Here is an 18,289-nt window from a genome sequence, read left to right on the forward strand (position 1 = left end):
TAAAAATAAGTGCATAGAGCATCTGGTTCCAGAAGTAGATGGTGTAGATTCATTTTTCCTTCATCCTCCCTGCTAAATATAACTAAACTCCCTGGAAATTGTTCAACAGACAACAGTAAAAAGAGTTTGAAATCTGGAAAGGGGGTGGACTGGCTGAGGACCCCAGGACGTGGGAAATGACAACCTGGAGAGTCCCTACATACCCCAGACTAGGTATAGGATAGGATGGCAACCTGGAACTTCTAAAAGGAATAGACAAAAAGAAGCCCCCAGAATGACTTCTTTAAAAGACTTGGACAAGGGAAGTTGAGCAGAGAACTAGTAGAGAGAGCCCAGACCTGCTTCACAAGCCAAGCCCTTAGCCATCCTAGGCCTTCCTCCTCAACCCAGGCTGGCGAATGCTCTGATCTGCCTACAGTGGTGGCAGCAGTGAAACCCTGTGTTTCTCTGTTCTTCACTCAGTGGCATAAGGAGACACAGGAGTGGTGGCTTCTGCTCCCCTAGAAGGTTGCTCAGCAGCAGAAGGCAGCCAGGAAAGCATCAGTGTCAGCAGGGATTGACTAGGAACCCCAGAAGTCCCAGTCAGTAATGACTCATGAACCCCAGAAGAATAAAGCAGACCAGAATAGCATTGCAGAGACTCAGGAACTAAACTATCATTAGAACTAATGCCCACAAAAATATGTCAGAACCTAGAGGCTAAACCTAAATGGTAACTGCATGCTTAAATAACAGACTTAAATAGGCTCAGGAGTCTGCTAACATAACAACTAATTGTCTGTGATATAACTGAAAAATCACTCATAAGACCAAGAAAAATGAAAGCCAAAATTTGAATGAGAAAAGACAACAGTGACTTCAATCTGCTGCTGGAATTATCTGTTAAAGATTTTGAAGCAGCTGTCTGAAAAATGCTTTGGTGATCAATCATAAGTTGTCCTGAAACAAAGAAAAAACAGAACATCTCAACAAAGGAGTAGAATTATAAAAACAAACTGAAATTGTGGAACTCAAAATTAAATGAAATAAACTACATGTTAAACAGACCAGTAACAGGGTGGAGATGACAGGATGGAATTGAAGACGGATCAATAGAATTTAGTCAGTCTGAAACCAGAGAGAAAGGAGACTGCACAGGGCCACATAAATGTGTCCAGGTAATTTTGACAAAGGAACAAAAGCACTTTGAGAGAGGAAAGATAGCCTTTTCAATAAGTGGTGTTGAAGCAATTAGATATCCATAGGCCAAAATAATGAACCTGGGCCTAAACCTCACACTTTATACAAAAATTAATTGTAAGTGTCATGTACTTAAATGTAAAACATAAAACAATAAAACTTTTAAACAGACAAGGAAACAAAAACAGGAGAAAAATCTTGGGGACCTGTGAGCAGGGAAAGAGTTCTGAAACTTGACGCCAAGGGCACCATTCATGAAAGGAAAAAAATGATAAATTTGACCTCATTGAAATGAAAAAGTCTTGCTCTGCAAAAGACCCTGGAAGAGAATGAGAAGACAAAAGTACAGCCTGGGAGGAAATATGGAAAGCCCCATACCTGACAAAGGACTTGTATCTAGAATAGACAAAGAGCTCTCAAAACTCAAGATTAAAAGACAAACAATCCAATCTGAAAATGAGCTGAATATATAAACAGGTATTTTATTGAAGAAGATACACTGAGGGCAAATAAGCACTTGAAAAGATGTTCAATGTGATTAGCCATTAGAGAAATGCAAAGTTAAGCCACAATGAGATGTCACTATACACCTGTCAGAAAGGGTAAAAATTGTGACAACACCAAATAAGGAGCAGGGTGCCAAGAGACGGAACCATTCATACACTGTTGGTAGGGATAGGAAGTGGTACAACCCTAGAAAATAGTTTGGCAGGTTTTAAAAGTGTACTTTATTGATTATGCTATTACAGTTATCCCATCTCCCCCCCTTCATTCCCCTCCACCCTGCACAACCTCTTCCACCCACATCCCCCCCCTTTAGTTCATGTCCATGTGTCATAAGTTCTTTAGCTTCTACATTTCCCATACTATTCTTGCCCTCCCCCTGTCTATTTTCTACCTACCACCTATGCTACTTATCCTCTGTAGTTTTTCCCCCTCTCTCCTCCTCCCACTCCCCTGTTGCTAACCCTCCACGTGATCTCCACTTCTGTGGTTCTGTTCCTGTTCTAGTTGATTGCTTAGTTTTTGTTTTTGTTTTTGTTTTAGGTGTGGTTGTTAAGAATTGTGAGTTTGTTGTGATTTTACTATACATGTTTTTTATCTTCTTTTTCTTAGATAAGTTCCTTTAACATTTCATAAAATAAGGGCTTGGTGGTAATGAACTCCTTTAACTTGACCTTATCTGGGACGCACTTCATCTGCCCTTCCATTCTAAATGAAAGCTTTGCTGGATAGAGCAATCTTAGATGTAGGTCCTTGCCTTTCATGATTTGAAATACTTCTTTTCAGCCCCTTCTTGCCTGCAAGGTCTCTTTTGAGAAATCAGCTGACAGTCTGATGGGAACTCCTTTGTCAGTGACTGTTGCCTTATCTCTTGCTGCTTCTAGGACTCTCTCTTTCATTTTTACCTTGGCTAATGTAATTATGTTGTGCCTTGGTGTGTTCCTCCTTGGGTCCAACTTCTTTAGGACTCTCTGAGCTTCCTGGACTTCCTGGAAGTCTATTTCCTTTGCCAGATTGGGGAAACTCTCCTTTATTATTTGTTCAAATACTTTTCCACTTGTTGCTCTTCCTCTTCTCCTTTGGTACCCCTATGATTCAGATGTTGAAATGTTTAAAGATGTCCTGGAGGCTCCTAAGCCTCTCCTCATTTTTTTGAAGTCTTATTTCTCCATTCTTTCTTGTTTGGTTGTTTCTTTCTTCCTTCTGGTCCCCTCTATTGATTTTAGTTCATTTCCTTCCCATCACTATTGGTTCCCTGTGCATTTTCCTTCATTTCACTTATTGTAGCCTTCATTTTTTCATCTAATTTGCCACCAAATTTAACCAATTGTGTGAGCATCATGATCACCAGTGCTTTGAACTGTGTATCTGATAGGCTGGCTATCTCTTAGTCGCTTGGTTGTATTTGCTCTGGAGCTTTGATCTGTCGTTCAGTTTGAGCCATTTGTCTTTTGTCTTGTTGCACCTGTTATGTATGAGAAGTTGAGCCTTAGGTGTTCACCAGGGCGGGAAACCCAGTAGCTTGGTTGTGATGTTGTATGTTGGGGAGGGGTCTGAGAGGAACAATTGCACTTGCTCCTCTCTCTGTCAGATTTCAGTCCCTTCCGCTGCTTCCCCCAAGCAAACTGGGCCTTTCTGGTGCTAATTCCCATGTTGGTGGGCTTGTGCATATTCTAAGACCCTGTGGGTCTCTCCAAGGAACTCCCCTGTGAGGCTGGGAGTCTCTCCCAGCGCCTCAAACCCCACAGGTGTTTCCAATCAGTGTCCTGAGGTTCTATTTCCTGGCGCTGGGACCCTGGGTTGTGTGGTCTGTCTCACTGCCCAATTTCTCCTGGTTTATCTGCTCACGAATGTGGGATTGCCCCGACAGCCAGGCACCTTGGGCACAGTGCCTCGCTTCACAGTCGCTGCCTTGCTGGGTCTGCCAGCTGCCTGCGTGCCCAGGGTCTCTCTGCTTCCGGCCTGCACCCAGGATGCCTTATGTGCCCCAGAAGCTTTACTCGGTGCTACCACTTTTGGGCCGTGATCCCTCTCTGCCCGGCTGCCTGACCCCGTCTTTCCTACCAGTCTGGATGAATGTGTCTATTTTAACTCCTGGGTTGTCCGGCTTCCATACAGTTCAGTTTTCTGTCAGATCTGGTTGTTATCTTGTTTCTAACTTGTTGCTGACCTTATTTGGATTGTGCGGGGAGGCACAGTGTGTCTACCTACACCTCCATCTTGGCTGGAAGTCCTAGTTTGGCAGTTTTTTTAAAAACTAAGAAGGACTTACCATATGACCTAGCAATTGCATCCTTGGGCGTATGTCCCAGAGAAATAAAAAATTATTTTCATGTAGAAACTACTACATAAATGTTCATAGGAGCTTTATTCATAATAGCCCCAAACTAGGTACTACCCAAATGTCCTTCAATGGGTGAATGGGTAAACAAGCCATGAAAAACTACTCAGTAACAAAAAGGGGTAAATGGTTCATAGATGCAGGGACTTGGATGAACCTCAAGGAAAGTTTGCTGAATGTAAAAAGCCAGTCTCAAAAGGATACATACTGCATGCATTCATTTACATAACTTTCATGAAATAACATAATTGGTCTGCCCAGACTAGTGGAGAGGTGGAGAACAGACTAGTGGTTGCCAGGGGATAGAGTTATGGCAAGGGGAGGGTGGGCGTGGCTATGAAAGAGTAGCATGGGGAGTCTGGTGGTTATGGTAGAGTTAAGCATCTTCATTGTGGTTTTGGTCACACGTGTTACACGATCTTACATGTGTGATAAAGCTGCATAGAGCTACAAACACACACAAGATTGCATTTATGACTGGTAAGATCTGAATAAATGCTATGATTTGTATCAATGTTAACCTCCTGCTTTTGATACTGTACCATAGTTATACAAAATCTCCATATTGGGGAAGGCTGGGTACATGGACATTTTTTTTACAACTTCTTGAAATTAACAATTATTTCAAATGTTTTTATTTTGAAATTATGTTTATGTTTAATAACAGTACATATCAAGCTTTCTAAGTCTTTTCTAGTCAGTCAATCAGCCAGTCAACAAGACCAGTTGACTATGCTTGTGACATGTGGCTTAGGTGCAGAGAATTGGGGAAAAAAAAAAAGATCATCTGAACAAAATAACCAAAATAACTACTATGTAACCACTCCAGGAATGAGGGAACCTTACGCCCTGGAATGGCACCTGGGCAGGTACACCTAGTGACCAAGCTGTGAGTGACTCTGTCCAATACTCTGCATCCAGAGAATCACTTTGGGGAAGAGAAGCTAAAGAAATAAAAAGGAAGGTTTATAAGGAGAAATCGGAATGAAGCAGCAAAGAGGAGGGAGGGAAGCGGAGGTGTGTAAGGCAGAGGAGGTAGCAGAGGTGCTGCTACAAGCAGAGGGCAGAGCCCAGAGTGGAAGCTGTGGGCAGGGTGCAGGGAAGCGGTGCTGGGCCTCCATACCTGCATGAAGGCTCCCAGGATTTTCCGGGCTTCCTGGTAGAGCTTCTCTCCATCCCACTGAGGGTTGAGTCTCTTCAATTCCCTGGCCAGCCGGTTGTGCTCTCGGAGAAAGAGGGTGTGGGAAGCAGCCAGCAGGGTGTGTTGTGAGGCTCGGCCATCTCCTGAAAGCCCAGAAGGCAGGAAGTGGGTTCCCCCTGAGCAGCTCCAGAACCTGGTAGCCTGCACCAAAAAAATAAATGATGGTGCCCCCCAACCCGGGACCCTTTCCTAAGCCCCTCTTTGCAGTCAACAAGGGAAGTAAGGTGGAGAGAGATCAGAGTGGAGACCCACAGGATTGAATCTCAGCTCCACACACACACACAGACTTTTTAGCTGTGTGACTTGGCACAAGTTATTGAACAATTGTAAGCCTCACTCTTGATATCTGTGAAAATGGGGATAATAAGGCCGAACTCACAAGACTGTGGTAAGGACTACAGATGACATTAAAAGTAAAATTTTGCTAACATACAATCCCAACTGCCTTTTAAGATGGGGTGGACTGTACAAACAGGACTTTGTACTGTGTGAAGCAACTTTGAAGGTTTCGGAATGCAAGTCTGAGGGTAGGAGCCTGGGTGGGGTTGAAGTCCTCTGTGTGATAAAGGAAGAAGAATTCAGGGTTAGAGGGAACAGAGTGGGGGTGTCAGGAAAATGGTAAAAGAGCAGGTGCTTCTCAAGGAAACTTCTGGAGACTTGGGGGCCTCTAATCATCAGGAAAATCTGTTGAATTCACAAACGCTTGGTCTTAGTGGATATTTTTGTGAAAAAACAGAAAGGGCTAAGTTTTGTGCCTGGGTGGATGTGAGCTATATGCAGACACAGAACCTAAAAGATGGACAAAGACATCTGGGCCTTTGCCATGCCTGGGTGGGCAGCGGGTTGGCCCAGGAGAGTGAAGTTTTGACAAAGGGAAGGCCTCCAAAGCGAAAGGTGGAGAGGACCAGTGGGCCTGAGGCCCTGAATGAACAGAACTGGGGGGCTCTGGTTATGCACAGGCTACAGGGAGTGTGGGTTTTATGCCAAAGCTTATAAAATGCCTTAGAGATATACATGTTCTGTATCCAGAACTTTGTCTTCTAGAAAGTTATCTTTTCAAAAAAAATTTTTATGGATTATGCTATTACAGTTATCCCATCTCCCCCCCCTCATTCCCCTCCACCCTGCACACCCTCTTCCACCCACATCCCCCCCCTTTAGTTCATGTCCATGTGTCATAAGTTCTTTAGCTTCTACATTTCCCATACTATTCTTGCCTTCCCCCTGTCTATTTTTTACCTACCATCTATGCTACTTATTCTCTGTACCTTTTCCCCCTCTCCTCCTCCCACTCTCCTGTTGCTAACCCTCCATGTGATCTCCATTTCTGTGGGTCTGTTCCTGTTCTAGTTGATTGCTTAGTTTTTTTGTTTTTTTGTTTTAGGTGTGGTTGTTAAGAATTGTGAGTTTGTTGTCATTTTACTATACATGTGTTTTATCTTCTTATCTTAGATAAGTTCCTTTAACATTTCATAAAATAAGGGCTTGGTGGTAATGAACTCCTTTAACTTGACCTTATCTGAGAAGCACTTTATCTACCCTTCCATTCTCAATGAAAGCTTTGCTGGATAGAGCAATCTTGGATTGGATGTAGGTCGTTGCCTTTCATGACTTGGAATACTTCTTTCCAGCCCCTTCTTGCCTGCAAGGTCTCTTTTGAGAAATCAGCTGACAGTCTGATGGGAACTCCTTTGTCAGTGACTGTTGCCTTATCTCTTGCTGCTTCTAGGACTCTCTCTTTCATTTTTACCTTAGCTAATGTAATTATGTTGTTCCTTGGTGTGTTTCTCCTTGGGTCCAACTTCTTTGGGACTCTCTGAGCTTCCTGGACTTCCTGGAAGTCTATTTCCTTTGCCAGATTGAGGAAGCTCTCCTTTATTATTTGTTCAAATAACTTTTCCACTTATTGCTCTTTCTCTTCTCCTTCTAGTACTCCTATGATTCGGATGTTGAAACGTTTAAAGATGTCCTGGAGGTTCCTAAGCCTCTCTTCATTTTTTTTTGAAGTCTTATTTCTCCATTCTTTCCTGTTTGGTTGTTTCTTTCTTCCTCCTGGTCCACTCTATTGATTTGAGTTCCAGTTTCCTTCCCATCACTATTGGTTCCCTGTGCATTTTCCTTCATTTCACTTATTGTAGCCTTCATTTTTCATCTAATTTGCCACCAAAGTCAACCAATTGTGTGAGCATCCTGATCACCAGTGTTTTGATCTGTGTATCTGATAGGATGGCTATCTCTTGGTTGCTCGGTTGTATTTGCTCTGGAGCTTTGATCTGTCATTCATTTTGAGCCATTTTTCTTTTGTCTTCTTGTGCCTATTATGTATGAGGGGCAAAGTCTTAGGTGTTCACCAGGGCGGGGCAACTCACTTCACTGGGTTGTGGCACTGTATGTGCAGGCAGAGTCCAAGAGGGAACAATGGTGCTTGCTCTGCTCTCTGTTGGATATCAGTCCCTTCCACCACTTCCCCCAAGCAAACTGGGTGTTTCTGGTGCTGATTCCCATGTGAGTGGGCTTGTGTATGTTCTAGAACCCTGTGAGTCTCTCCAGTGAGCTCTCTTGTGAGGTTGGGAGTCTCTCCCATCACCTGAACCCCCACAGGCTTCCCCAATTGGTGCCTTTAGGCTTTATTTCCCAGTACTGGGACCCTGGGTTGCTCGGTCTGTCTTGCTCCACATTTTCTCCTGGTTTATCTGTGTGTGAACGTGGGACTACCTGGTCAGCCATCCGCCTTGAATACTGTGCCTTGCTTCACAATTGCTGCCTTGCTGGGTCTGCCCATTGCCACTCCACACCTGGGGTCTGCCAGCTGCTGCCTGTGTGCTCGTGGTCCGCCACGTCTGTCTTGCGTGCCCGGCACCACTGCTTTTTTGTGCCATGACCACTCTCTCCCCTGCTGCCCAACTCCACCCCTCCTACCTGTCTGATGAACGTGTCTATTTTAACTCCTTGGTTGTCAGACCTCCATACAGATCAATTTTCTGTCAGTTCTCATTGTTACTTTGTTTTTAAACTGTTGTTCTTATTTTGGTTGTGCAAGGAGGCACATGGTGTCTACCTACACCTCCATCTTGGCCAGAAGTAGGAAGTTATCTTCATAAAATTATTAAAATGCGCAGAAAAAATCATCAACAAGGATGTTTATAACCTAAAAACAACAACAAATCACAGAAAAACTAGAAATGACTTGAATGTCTCCAAGTAAGGTTGATAAAATAAATTGTGGGGCTATATGTGGTCACATAGCCCCAGGCAGCCATTAAAAATCATGTTGTAGAAGAGTATGTAAGTGATGTACCAAGTGACGACATCAGACTACAGAGCATTATTACATAATCCTGAGGATATAAAATAATATAGAACTGTAATAGAAAAAAACCTAGAAAGATAGACATTAAATGTTAACAATGATTTTCTGTGGGTGGTGGGGTTTTGTTGCTCTTCTTTGTGCTTTTATAGATTCCCTTCCCTTTTTTGATTTTTACCGTGAACACCTGTTCTCAGATTCTGTATTCATCTGGACCCTTCTGCCAGTCCTGAACCAGTGCCAGAGGCAGTGATGGCTTGGTGCACGTTTTTCCAGAAGATGATGAGAAGTCCCTGGAAGCTGCCCAGCAGCCTCATGAGGTTTCTCTGGCCTCCCTCTGCTCTCCACACCCTGGTCCTTGGGCCCCTCTGTCCTACCCTAGACTCACCTGCCAAGAAGCAGGGCACGTGGGCAGTGGTGTTGATGAACTCACAGGGGTTTGGCTTCTTGTTGTAAAAGGGCATGTAGGCAAGCCCATGGTCCCAGACCTCCTGGTTGACTGCCAGGAGGCCCAGGGGACTGCTGAGGTTGCGGAGGCGGCTGGCCAGGCTGGGCTCGGGGCCATACACGAAGTTGGCATCCAGGAAGGCGGTCAGAGCATTGATCTGCTCTCGGGTCAGGGTCTGGTAGGGTGGAGTGGGGCAGATGAACCCGGCTCGGAAGAAAGTCATGCACTTCCCTTGAGTCTTCACCTTAGAGTCCTTGGGTGGGAACTGCAGAGAGATTGGGGGTGGGTGACTGGGCAGAGTTGGTACAGCTGGGCCCTGGCAACCTCTCCCCAGGGCAGATCTGGGTGAAGCTGGAAAAGATGCTGATGGTGTCCCCCTGGGACCCTAGTACCAGACACCAACTCGAGACACCTCCTGCTGATGCCACACATCCTGAGCCCACTATACCCTGAAGTTCATTACATCCCACTGTGTAAAAGGACTGAGGGGAGTCAGCCAATCTTTCAGAGGTAGGGCTTCACATTTTTGGTGGAGTGAGAGCCCTGAGATCCCTGGACAGGGAAGCAGAACAGGAGATAGGGAAGGGTTTGTGAATAATTACTACCAACAGCAGCTACCACATATGTATTTTGCTTCTACTGTGTGCTAGGCAGTCTGCATATTTTCTCACTTTGGACCTCACAAAACCCTGTAAGGTAGCTAATTCAGTACCATTTAACAGGGAGAAAACTGAGGTTCAAACGGGTTGAGTACCTTGCCCACAAACTTACAAACTGGAAGGGAAAGATGTGGGAATCAAATCCAGGTTGGCCTGAATTGACGGCTCGGTTTCTTCACACCACAGCACGTAGCCTTGACTTGCTTGTTGTTTGAGTGAATAAACCACTCGCTAACCCTAAAGTCCATGAATAAGAACCAAGGGGCCCCAGTGAAAGTTCCTCTCCCTTCCTGCTGGAAATTCCCACAATTTCCGATTCCTCCCTCAAGTTTCAGCTCTTCCCAGACCCCAGGGTGACTTATTAGAGCAGGGTTCCACAGACCTTACTGCTCGTGAGATGCATCTCCTAGTAAAGTGTAGGTCCTGTTTCCCAATGTCTGGGAGGAGGCTTGAGGCTCCTCCTAAGTCCCCATGTGGTGCCAATGCTACTGGCTGGGGACATAGACAACCCTCCCCAGAGCATCCCAGTTCTGCCATTAGAGGTTCCTTGTCCATTTCCGATGCAGGCCCTTTGTCCTCAAGGGGAGAAAGTGTCTAATTTGTCTTTGAATCCCCGGCACATAGTGCATTGCCTGGCATGAAGTAGATGATTAATGTCTAGTTGCTGAATAAATGGACGAGTGAATGAACGGATATGTGAGGAGTAGGAAGCTGTCAAATCAGCACTCAAGGTCTCCTTAGAGACCCTGGTGGACGGGCTGGAAATGTCTGCCCCATGAGGGTGGTCAGGGCTGGTCAGGGACGTGTGGTGCAGGGCCTACCGTGATGGGGAAGCAGTTGCCTCCTTGGATACAGTACTTGTGACATTGCTCTTTGGAGTGCTCTCTGCTCCCCAGCTCAGTGTCAGGGGCAAAGTCCATGTCGTGGTCCACAATTTGACCCCACTGCATGAACAGCAGGGATGTGTTTGGGTCCAGAACACCCTCCTCACTCAGATAGCTTGCAATCTGGTTGGATACCTCACGGGCCTGCAGGAGAAAGAAGGGGCAGGAGGGTTGGAGGCAAATGTGCTTTGAGGAGTCAGGTTCAACTGCAGTTTTTACCTACAATGTAACAGGCACATTTATTTAATCCCTATGACAAGTTTGTGAGGCGCTTGGCATTATCCCACTTTGTAGATGAGGTGACTGAGTCCTAGAGAAGTGAGGTCAGTTCTCCAAGGTCAGCTACAAAAGGGCAAGGACAGGATTAAACGAAGGTCTGTGTGACTCGAAGGCTTGCAAGGCCGGTGCCCTCCCACTATGGAGAGGGGAAACAAAGACAGCCTGCCTCTGGAGTGCCACTGAGCTGCCAGGTGTCTGGGAAGAGGAGAGGGGCTCAGGGGAGGGCCTGCCAACTCAGATGAAGCCAGCAGATAGGACCTCCAGGCAAGGGACAGCTGATGCGCTCCAGGGGCTGGGGCGGGGTCAGCAGGAGCAGGATGGGATGGGGAGGCCATCTGCCTAGGAGACCCCAGGGGATCTGGCCTGTGGGCAACTGGGATGTGACAGCCACTTGGCTGGACTCTTGGCTGGCCCCGAGCTCTGCTGCCCTCTCGTGGCAGTTTGGGGATTATCGCCCGGCAGCAAGTCCAAATGTCCATCTCCTGAAGCGGCTGCCCCGCGCGTCCTCTGTCCATTCACCTAGCTCTCCTTCCTTGTTTTGTGGGTGCAGAGTGCATCCGGTCCCCTCGGACTCCCATGCTTCACCCCCCACCGCCACCCCGGCCTCACCAGCGGGATCGGGAAGCCGTTCCGCGTCTTTCCCGGCGTCCACCCGAAGGGCAGGGAGAGCCCGTCCTCGTACTCGGCGGGCAGCCAGCGCGCCAGCGCCCTGTTGGCGGCGCCCAGCTCAGGGTTCCTCCTGAAACCGGGCAGGATCGCACTCAGCCTCCGCCAGTCTACTCCGGGGATGGCTTCTCCACAAATCCCACGAGGATCCCACGGGGAAGGACCAGGAGCCTCTGCCCTGGGACTGGGGACGCGGAGGAATCTCCAATGCGGGGATTCTGAACTACCCCCACCCCCTGAAGGTGCGGGGCTCCCTGCCCTGGGGAAGGTGCTGCTTCCGGTGGGAACCAGTAGTCTCTTCAGAAGGTGGGGGAGTTGGGGGGGTGGGGGGGAGGGTTTCAACAGGACGGGTTCTGGTGGGCGCCAAGTTTAGGAGGGTGAGGCAGCAGCGGTGCTGTCTGGAATGCCAGAGCAGCGAGGCCCCTGGCTGGGCGGGGCAGACGGGCAGGGTAAGGCGGCGAGGGGGGCGGGGCGGGGCGGGGCGGTCGTGAGGTCTGCCCCCCACAGCCGCCCCAGCCCACTCGCCTGTTATTACAGTGTCCTGTAATGGTGCGGTAAGAGCTGTTGTCGCATCTCTCCACAGGAACCCGGGCACCACAGCCCACCTCCCAAGAGAGTGCAGTCAAGTCCAGGTTCGGGTCTGAAACGGAAGGGACACCAGTGGGACTGAGCTCTTTCTCCATTCTGAGGCACTGGGGGCAGGCGGGGAAGGGGAACCAGGGAGGAACTCAGATTTGCGGGAGTATGTTCTGTGTTCTAAGCAAGCATTTCTGAGGTGGTGTCTCATTTCATCCTGACAGCTCATTAAGGAAAGAATTAAAATTCCCAATTAAACTGACGCCACAGTGCTGGAGAGACTTGCCCAAGGCCACAGGTCAGAACTTTGCAAGGCCCCAGAATTGTCAGTAATTCTTTGTCTATCAGGTCATTTGAATAATAGATCTTTCTTTTAGAATAAAAGTACCCCTGAGATAAGATTGCTTGCCTTCTAAAGCTTCACTGACATCTTAAGCACTAAACAAGCAGGAATCTAGATAGGAAAGATGTTGGGGAGGGACAGGTCATTTCAAAGTCGGGGGCACTGTGGCCCTGGGAGGAACAACAGGATGGGGCCTTGAGGCCTGGGAGGCTTGCCTGTGGGCACAGAATGGACAGAGCTGCACACTCCCGATGCAGCCTGTGACCCAACACGGCACCTACAGAGCAAGATGGGCGAGGGAATCCAGCCCCAGGGGGCTTCCTCAGGGGGACCATCTGTGAAAGTTGGCAGGGGCTGGGGTTCACCGCCCCCACACCTTTGTATCTTGGAGTCCAAAGTGCTGCCTACTTCTTCCTACCTTGTCCCAGGTTCCTTCTTCTGGAACTTTGGAATTTGCCCAAGTCCCGGGCTACATAGCCACTCTCACTGGATGTGCTGGCAGGGGCAACCGGCAACCTCTTGCTCTGGTCAGGCCCAAACCCCTCCCTCCGTGATTCCCCAGGAGCTGTGCCACTGGCAGGGGCTGGCATGGAGGGCTGGGAGCAAGCCCTGATCAACCCATCAGCCCGCTGGTTCAGCTCCACTTTACTCAGAAGTCGGAAATCTCACCTCCTGTGATACAAGCCCAGTAAATGCCCCAGACACAGGTGACTTAAATGTCCCCTTCCCAGGCAGAAGGTGGTGACACTGTGGTGTGGAACAGGGAACCCATGTTTATTGACTATAGTACTTCCTCTGGATAGAGGCCTTACAGACGGTATTCTTCCCAGAGCATGAATGTCCCCTCGTTTGGAGTTGACAGTGTGACCTTGCTGGACTTTAAGTCCCTTTCTCTGTGAAAACAAAAAGAGCATTTTGCTAGCTGTCCTCTCAGCTCTTCCTTGCTTTGCAGTTCTAAGAGGGGAGAGACAGGAGTGCTTCTCCAAGGAGGTGGCTCCTCATAGGGAACACAACTTTTGGTGGCTCCTGCCTTCTCCTGCCAGGAGACGACCCCTTCCTGCAATCAGAGGGCTAGGGGGTTTTCTGTACCTGTAACATTGGTCAAGGTCGTTTTCTGCCTCAGTCTCTTTAAGGAGTCTTCCCACACCTGCCCGTTGCGGATGGCCGTGCGCGTCTGGCCCCTGGCATGCTTGAGGTACTCTGAGAGCTGTCGCATGCTGGGCGCCTCAGAGCTCATGGCAGTCATCAGCCTACAGTGGAGACAAAGGGGGGCTCATGACCTGGCCCCTGGGGCTCTGACCCTGCAGAAGGGGTGGAGGTGGAGTGTGTAACGTGAGACCACGAGAGTAAGGGCCTGCGCTCTCAGGATCTTTTCTCAGTTGTCTTCTGGAAAATCTCTTGTGGGGGGAGGAAGATGCTGTGTGTCTTGAAGCTTTGCTAGGTCTGGTTGTGAGGGAAGGCTGGCAGGTAGACATGAGTGCTGCCTGAATTAGAATCAGAAGGTTGCGGCTGTGCTGGCTGTAACAGGACCGACTGGGGGGGCCTTGAAAACACTGGTGTCCCAGTGTCACAGGTGGGCACAGGTAACCAGGTTCTTAGTGATCGGGACAAAGAATTGAACTGAACACCCAGAGTTCATAGAAGAGAACATGGGAGCAGGCCAACTCCAAGCAGAGATTGACCTCATGGGCTGGAGGGACTTTATGCTTATAGAGCGGATCCTTCCTGGCTAGTTGTGGTGGGCTTTTACTGAGTATGTACAAGTAGTTGCATTAAAGTTACTGCGCATGTGGTTTCCCATGATCCTCCCCGACTGGCCACCAGGGAAGAGAGTCCCAAAATGCTAGGGAATTAATCCCCATTTCTCCTGGGGTCCCCCTGTACTAGGTTCACCTTTCTCTAAGCCAGAGAATTATAGCTCTCCATGCTAGAGATTGGTGAAAAAGAAAAGGGTTATTTATTCAAGTTATACAAACTAAAAGTAATGACTTAATGTCTTTGTTAAAATCCCAAAGTCCCTTGAAACACCTACAAACACACGGTCCTTCCTTCCCCCCTTTGCCCAGTCTGGGGTACCGTATCTCAGGAGAAGAAATAGAAGTCCGTGGCTTAGGCAGCTCCTGGTTTTTCCTAGTAATTTGTGCTCAGCTGGCAGTCCTTCCTTAGTTCTCAGTACCACTGGTTGTGTTGCCAGGATCGCCAGCTAAAGGCGCGTGGTGATTCTTCCCATGGCTGCGGGGGGGGGGGGGGGGGGGGTCCCTCTTTCTGGGAGGGTGACGGCGGCAGCGGCGGCGGCAGCAGCACCGAGAGGGCTAGCGCGGAGCTCATTGTGTCCTGGCCAGAGCAGGTGGCTGCAAGGTTAGCTGAGCCCGGGAGAGGTGAGAGCGCGGGCGCAGCTTGTGGAGGCCTGGCGGTGGCTGTGGCGGCCGGGCAGTGACCCGGTGCTCCCGAGTCACTTACTGGTGGCCCCTTCTCTCGGCCTCGGCTGCAGAGCTGGCTGGGGCTCGGAGCCGGGTGGTAGAGGAGCTGCAGGCGGCTGCATCCCGGACGGTGTCTGCACGGCTGCGGGAGTCCCCACTCTGCTGAAGCCGCATGGTACTCTCTTCAATGGCCGCCAAGTCTGGGTTTTTAAATCCCGCGCCAATCTTCTTCTGCAGCCCCATTTCCGACTCTTCCCACACTCGGCCTCACATGCCAGAACTCTCAAAGCCTTCCAGCTTTACTGGACTGCCATTGTGGGTCTGGGCAGGTGTGGCCCCATGTTATGGAACCAATCATTTCCAAGTTCTCACCCAGGTACAGGCGCAGTAACCAAGGGGAGTTGCCTCCCAGGCTCCGTAACTAGGGAAAGTTACTTCCATTTCCCTGGCTTAGAGCTTGGCCAGAGCTATTTAACATATCCATGCAACCAGCCAAAGGCCATAGATATGTTAAAAGACCACGCCAGAGGGTAGCTGCAAGGCTGTTGCTATGGGAAACAGCTCTAAAAGGCCCTGCTCCATTTGTCCCTTCCCCTGGGGTGGGGGGTGAGGACATTCTATATATTTTTCTAATATTTTTCTAATATTTCCTGGACACCTTGAGTTCTGAACCCCATTCCAAATCTCTATTTGGGGACCCTTTGGCTGCACCCTCCTACACCAGGACACACAGATTCAGACCAGAGAACCCCTGACGCTCTTTGTGGTTCTCCTGCCTGCACTGACTCAGCAGGACTTACGTCCTGCTTGGCCGTCTTTGGGGCTGGGCTCTGCGGGAGCAGGCAGGGCTTTGGAGGGCCTCTTTCTCCACCTCCAGGCCTCCGCCCTCATCCTAGCCACCACTCTGGACCATCTGGAGGGCCGCAGCCACTTCCTAACTGGGCTCTCTGCTCCCATCCCCCTTCCATTCATTCACTACACGGCTGATGGAGTGAGCTTTCTAGAATGAAATTCAGACCATGCCATTGTTACAGGGTGCAGCCAAGAGGGGGGCCCCAAATAGGGATTTGGAATGGGCTACAGAACTCAAGGTGTCCAGGAAATATTGGGATGTCGCCCCCCCTCCCCCCAACAGGTGTGAGTTTGCCAAAGGGACACATGCAGCAGGGCCACTGAGAGCTGTTTTGCATAGCAACAGCTTTGCAGCTAACCTCTGGCATGGTCATTTAACATATCTATGACCTTTAACTTGCTTCATAGATATGTTAAATAGCTGTGACCATGCTTTGAGCCAGGGAGAAGGGAGGGACTTCCACCCAAGATGTAACTGGGGGGCAGGTCCCCCTGATTACAGTGCCTGCATGAGAGCTTGGAGAAGATTAGCTCCATGACATGGGGCCACACCTGCCCAGACCTACTATGGCAGCCCAATAAAGCTGGAAGGACATGAGAGTGCTGGCAAGTGTAGCCGGTTGTGGGAAGAGTTGGAAATGGGGCTGCAGAGGAGGATTGGCACGAGGATTTAAACCCAGAGGCCAAAGCCATTGGAGAGAGGACCACGGGGCTGTGGCAGTGCAGAGAGAACCATGCAGCTGTGGCCAATAGAGGAGAGAGCCACGCGCTTCTGGCAGAGTGGGGACCCCTGCAGCCATGTAAGGGAGAGCCACGAGGTTTTGCCAGAGTGGGGACCCCCGCAGCTTTGGTGGGGGGAACCACCATGCGGCTTCAGCAGACAATCACCAGTTGGCTGTGGCAGAGTGGTGACCCACCTGCCCCCCCCCCCCCAGCTTTGCAGCAAGATCCACACGGTTTTGCCGGGGTACGGACCCCCACAGCTTTGGTGGAGAGAAGAACCATGTGGTTTTGGCAGAGTGGGGACCCCTGCAGCTTTGGTAGAAGAGGACCACATGGCTTTGGGGTGCTCCCTTTGACTGCGTGGCCTGGGAAGCAGGAGAGACTTTGCCTGGAAGAAGGCTGAAGAATCTTGCCAGTAGGCCACGAGAAGGTGCCACATGGCTTTGGACTAGAGATCCTGCCTGGATGGTGACACAGCTGATGTTGCCAGTGGCCTGAAACACGGATGTTTGCTTCTTTTCTGGAGTTACGGTACCCCAAATTAGGGCAGGGGAGAAGGAAGCACTGTGGGCATCAGTGGGTATCCCAAAGGACTTTGATATTTTAGTGAAGGCATTAGGGCACTACTTTCAGTCTGTAGAGCATTAAATAAACATTTCCTTTCCTTTTCACAAATCTCTGGCATTGAGAGATGTCTTTCCTGTAAGGTGGTGGACATAATGAACATGGGGGCTCCTTTCAGTAATAGTAAATAGTAACCCCCCTTGTCCCTGTGGGTGGGCATGTTCTGTAACAGTTTCTGGCATCCGTGGGTGGGCCAACAATTGCCCACCTACTTGGCCTCTGTTCTGTCTGTTCTGTAACACCATCCTCTGATGAAAGGAATTCATTGGCTTCCACTGGGACATGCATGAGTCCATCTGTTTGCTGCATGCATGCAGGTTATATTGTGCAATCATTGCCTCTTTCTAGCTCCAAAACATTTTGATCTTCCCCAGAAAAGACCCCATACCTATTAAGCAGTCACTTCCAATTCCTCTCCCCTTCTCCTCTTCCTCAGAAGAGGAGAATTCCTCAGAATTTGCTTTCTGACCCCATGGCCCTTACAGTCCACTTCTCTGTGCTCACTTGTGTGTGCTCCTCCCTGCCTACTGCCTTCACCAACGTCAGCCTTCTTTCTGTTTCCTGAGCACCCTAAGCTCTTTCCTGCCCCAGGACCTTTACCTTTGCTGTTCCCAGCCCCTGGAATACCAACCCTCTGCAGGGCTGGCTCCTCCTCCTCCTCCTCCATCATGCTTCTCTGATTCCTGTACCAGGAGGAGCAACCACTGCTCTGTTTATTCCTTCATTCCGTGAGGAGTTCCTGCATTGTCTGTGTGTTTGTGTAACAAGCTGTTTAAATATGATCCTTTATGTCTCCATGAGGCCCCAAGCCCAGGAACTCACCAGTGAGGACAAGCTCCAAAGCAGGGCTGGTCGTCCTGTGCATGACTTGCAGAGGAGGTGATGAACACTGGGTTTGTTGCTTTTATTCTAACCCCAGCTCAGGGCTATGAAAGGGCTGACATTAAGGAGGGGGAAGAATTTGCATTGGGAAATAGTTGCTGGAATACCTGCTGTTTCTCTCCTGCCACCATGACAAGCTTCCTCTTTGCTTTAATACTAATGACAAGGGCCAAGTACCATGTGATCTCACTTTTAACTGGAACATAATCAACAACAAAAAAAGCAAATGAAATATGAGAGTCATTGAAAATAAGAACAATCTAATGATAGCTAGAGGGGAGGGGGAAGGGGACAGAGGGGAGAAGGGTTTTCAGGAACTACTATAAAGGACACATGGACAAAACCAAGGGGGAGAGTGGAAGCAAGGGAGGGAGGTGGGTTTGGAGGGGGTGTGGGAGGAG

At 49.1% G+C, this 18,289-nt stretch overlaps 1 protein-coding gene across 4 annotated transcripts in view; it reads right to left on the bottom strand.

Moving 5' to 3' along the window:
* Positions 1–18,289, bottom strand: part of LPO (lactoperoxidase) — a 32,873-nt gene that overhangs the window by 4,966 nt on the left and 9,618 nt on the right. For all 4 annotated transcript variants that reach the window (XM_036033678.1, XM_036033680.1, XM_028520405.2 and 1 more), the window contains 6 exons: positions 13,477–13,637; positions 11,994–12,108; positions 11,412–11,541; positions 10,461–10,667; positions 8,921–9,245; positions 5,148–5,308 (listed from right to left, as the gene is read on the bottom strand). In XM_036033678.1, the coding sequence (XP_035889571.1) occupies positions 5,148–5,308; positions 8,921–9,245; positions 10,461–10,667; positions 11,412–11,541; positions 11,994–12,108; positions 13,477–13,637 (1,099 nt within the window). The remainder of the gene's footprint in view (positions 1–5,147; positions 5,309–8,920; positions 9,246–10,460; positions 10,668–11,411; positions 11,542–11,993; positions 12,109–13,476; positions 13,638–18,289) is intronic.

This window comes from Phyllostomus discolor, chromosome 8 (genome assembly GCF_004126475.2).
Source record: "Phyllostomus discolor isolate MPI-MPIP mPhyDis1 chromosome 8, mPhyDis1.pri.v3, whole genome shotgun sequence".
NCBI classification, from domain to species: domain Eukaryota; kingdom Metazoa; phylum Chordata; class Mammalia; order Chiroptera; family Phyllostomidae; genus Phyllostomus; species Phyllostomus discolor.